The sequence below is a fragment of the Oxyura jamaicensis genome, chromosome 3 (genome assembly GCF_011077185.1).
Source record: "Oxyura jamaicensis isolate SHBP4307 breed ruddy duck chromosome 3, BPBGC_Ojam_1.0, whole genome shotgun sequence".
Lineage (NCBI taxonomy): Eukaryota > Metazoa > Chordata > Aves > Anseriformes > Anatidae > Oxyura > Oxyura jamaicensis.
Genome location: NC_048895.1, coordinates 54835040 through 54838030, shown reverse-complemented (window position 1 = coordinate 54838030; position 2991 = coordinate 54835040). Strand labels below are relative to the sequence as shown.

The window sequence follows — 2991 nt, the reverse complement described above, 5'->3', positions numbered from 1 at the left end:
TTTAAAAAAAAAAAAAAAAAAAAAAAAAAAAAAAAAAAAAAAAAAAAAAAAGCTTCTTCTTTTAGAGCATATGACCTTGTGAAAGACTTTAGGGAATCAGAAAGGCCACTGCCAAGTTACAGTAAGGCTCTAGCTGATCTAAGAACTGCCACAAGAAGCCTCAGACCCTCTGTTTCCTACTTTCCAGCTATACTTCCAGCCTTCGCTAGAAAATCTCCCCCACTCCACACATACCCCCCACCACCAAACCTTTTGCATCAGCTCTGAGCAAACTTTTAGCTACTTTACTTGCTGGAACTGGAAAAAACTGTCTCGCTGCTCTCCTTCAGGTAATCTTTTCCTGTTTTAACAGCTTATAATAGCTCAAAGACAGGCCTGACAAGTCACCTTGTTGGAGTCACCTCCTGTGCAGAGCACGGGATTAGTACAGGGAAGGAGAAGGAGCTGTGGTGACTGCTGGGTCAGCTCACAGCAGCAACAACCTCTGCGGCCTTCAGAGGACGTGAGGCCTATGATCCTTCCTTGCCCAACTTCAACAAGTGGCTCTGCAAAGCTGCCAGCTAACAAATATGCCAGGAGAGCATTCGTAAAGGGCTTTCCATGTGAAAATAGTTTTTCTTTCCCCAGAAAGGTTTTAGTGCTTCGGTAAGACATCTCATGTACTTCTATGGTACAGGGAAGAGCCAGGAGATGAGGAGACTAAATCTCATCAGTGCTTCAGTTCCTAGAGTGCATCAGACTGGAGTGCTCTAGGAACTCAACTGACATGGTTTACCAAGGAGAAAAGCAAGAAAACTAGCCAGAGTTTACAAACAAGTTATGGAAGAAACCCCAGTTTCTCCTTGCCCATCCCCAGAAACCCCAGCACTGATAAGAGACTTTGTAAACCTAGCAGACAAAAGGATAAAACTGGAAACAGAAGCTAGGCAGGTTTAGATTCAAAACACAAGTGTCAACAGCAAGAGAGTTGATGGTTTTAAAAAAAATAATAAAAAAAAGAAAAGCTGGACTTTCCATCACTGAAAGCATTCAAATTAAGACTGAATTCTCCCCCTCCTTCTTGGAAAGTATATTTTAGTTTAAACAGGAATTAATTCAGGAAGCACTAATAGCCTGTGAAGCCTGATCGTCAGTCATACCCACCAGCTATATAGGTTTAAATGCCATTAAAAGTTTCAGAAACTCAGACTCCAGGTGACTAGTTACAGTTACATTTTGTTAACATTTACTTGTGCAATTCCAATAAGCTTTTTCTTTTACATTCCAAAGATATTCTGGAAGCAGAGCAAGTAGAAGGTGGCAACTTTGTTTACAATTTAAAAAGCAAAACTTAATTTCCAAGTGAAATGGTAACTTGTTATTTGGCAGAGTTTCTAAAGACTATTCATTGAGCCTGTCACCCCCTTACACTGCTGCAAAAATGTATCCTTTATTATAGCTGACATTCCAATAAATGTAGCAAATTAAAACCCACAGCAGCTGAGAGGGATCTAAGTCCTGGGTGAAGCCTTACAAAAAATAAAGCAAGCTTCTCTTCAGTAATGCTCTCAGTTACCAGCGTATCAACATAACAAAAAAAGATACCGAGTCTTGACTATCACTTCCCAATTTTAACACGCAAGCTCAAGTAAATTGCTGTCACTTGCAAAACGTAGAATGAAAAAGTCTTGCACTGACTGATTTCAATACAGTCCTGGGTCGTAAGTAAGAAATGACGCAAGGCCATAATGACTACAAAAATGTATTTCACGAAAAGCAAAGTGAAAGCTTTCAAATATAAGGACAAAATAGCTTCATGTGATCCCGTGAGGATGCTGCACGTCAAAGCCAGGTGACAAAACTGTAAACTATTTTAGCATGGTGTCTGCTTAGCGTGCCATGTGTTACATACATTCCGGGGAGTTCTGGTTTTATTGCTGCCTACTGTAGGTAGGTTAAGTGTGTTTATGTGTTAACCATACTCACATCCCACAAATCAGAGGAAATTACCAATAATAAAACCCTAACAATATCCTAAACAAAAACATTAACAATATGCTAAAACCCATGTAAAACAAGAATTTCACTATACTAATACTTTTTAAATTAGCTACGTGATTTTGAAGCCCAGACCATCTGCACATCTGAAAGTTTACCAAAGCACTCCTAGCCATCTACTTAGATGGTTAGGGACTGCTACTTCGACGTTACATTTAACCCATGCAGGATTTCTGACACTGAAAAACAGTATAAATAGTGCGCTGTGTGGAAACTGAGTCAGTAAAATGAAGTTGGTGAACGGCTGGCCAAGGTTACGGACTCGGATGAATCTGCAAGTATTGCTTCAAACCCAGGAAGCTTTCGGCAGTATTTAGACAACTTACTCACCTACACGGGCAGAGACAAAACAGCGCAGCCCCCTCACCAACCAGTACAGCGAACAAGCACTGCTAATTTAGAAAGCCACCGCTTTCGGACAGGCCGGGCTAATGCCGACGTGCTGCCCCAGCAGCCGGCACCGCCGAGGAGCCCAGCGGAATCATTTCACTTCCCCGTCCCCCCCCGCCTCACCCGGCCCGGCGGCGGAGCCCCCCCCGGCTGCCGCCACTCCGCGGCCTACCCGAGGCCTCTCCCCCGCCAGCAGCCGCCGCCCGGGCAGGGCCGCCCCGGCCGGGGCCCCGACTGCCCCCCGCAGCCCGTCCGGCGGAGCCGAGCCCCGGGGGCTCCCCTCGCCCTTCTCCCGCAGCTGGCCGCCGCCCCACGGCCCTCCGGCGAGCCCGAGCGGGGGCAGGCAGGCGGGACGCCCGGTGCCCGGTGCGGGGAGCAGCCCCCTTCTCCCGCCGGGTCCCCCCCTCCGGGGGGCCGCTCACCTTGGTGGCCATGGCGCTGCCGCTGCGGGCTCGGCCGCCGCTCTCCTGTCGCCGCCGCGGCCCGCGGCTGCTCGCCTCGCCTCGCCTCGCTTGGCGTGTCCGGCCCGCCCGCCGCTGGGCCGCGCAGGCGGCTCCTCCTCGG

At 47.8% G+C, this 2991-nt stretch overlaps 1 protein-coding gene across 2 annotated transcripts in view; it reads right to left on the bottom strand.

Moving 5' to 3' along the window:
* The window catches only part of SNX9 (sorting nexin 9), a 67016-nt gene that overhangs the window by 58869 nt on the left and 5156 nt on the right, over window positions 1–2991 (bottom strand). The window contains exon 2 of one of the 2 annotated variants that reach the window (XM_035323245.1): window positions 2850–2991. In XM_035323245.1, coding sequence (XP_035179136.1) covers window positions 2850–2861 — 12 coding nt within the window. In that variant the 5' untranslated portion in view covers window positions 2862–2991. The remainder of the gene's footprint in view (window positions 1–2849) is intronic. The other variant, XM_035323244.1, reaches the window with a different exon arrangement.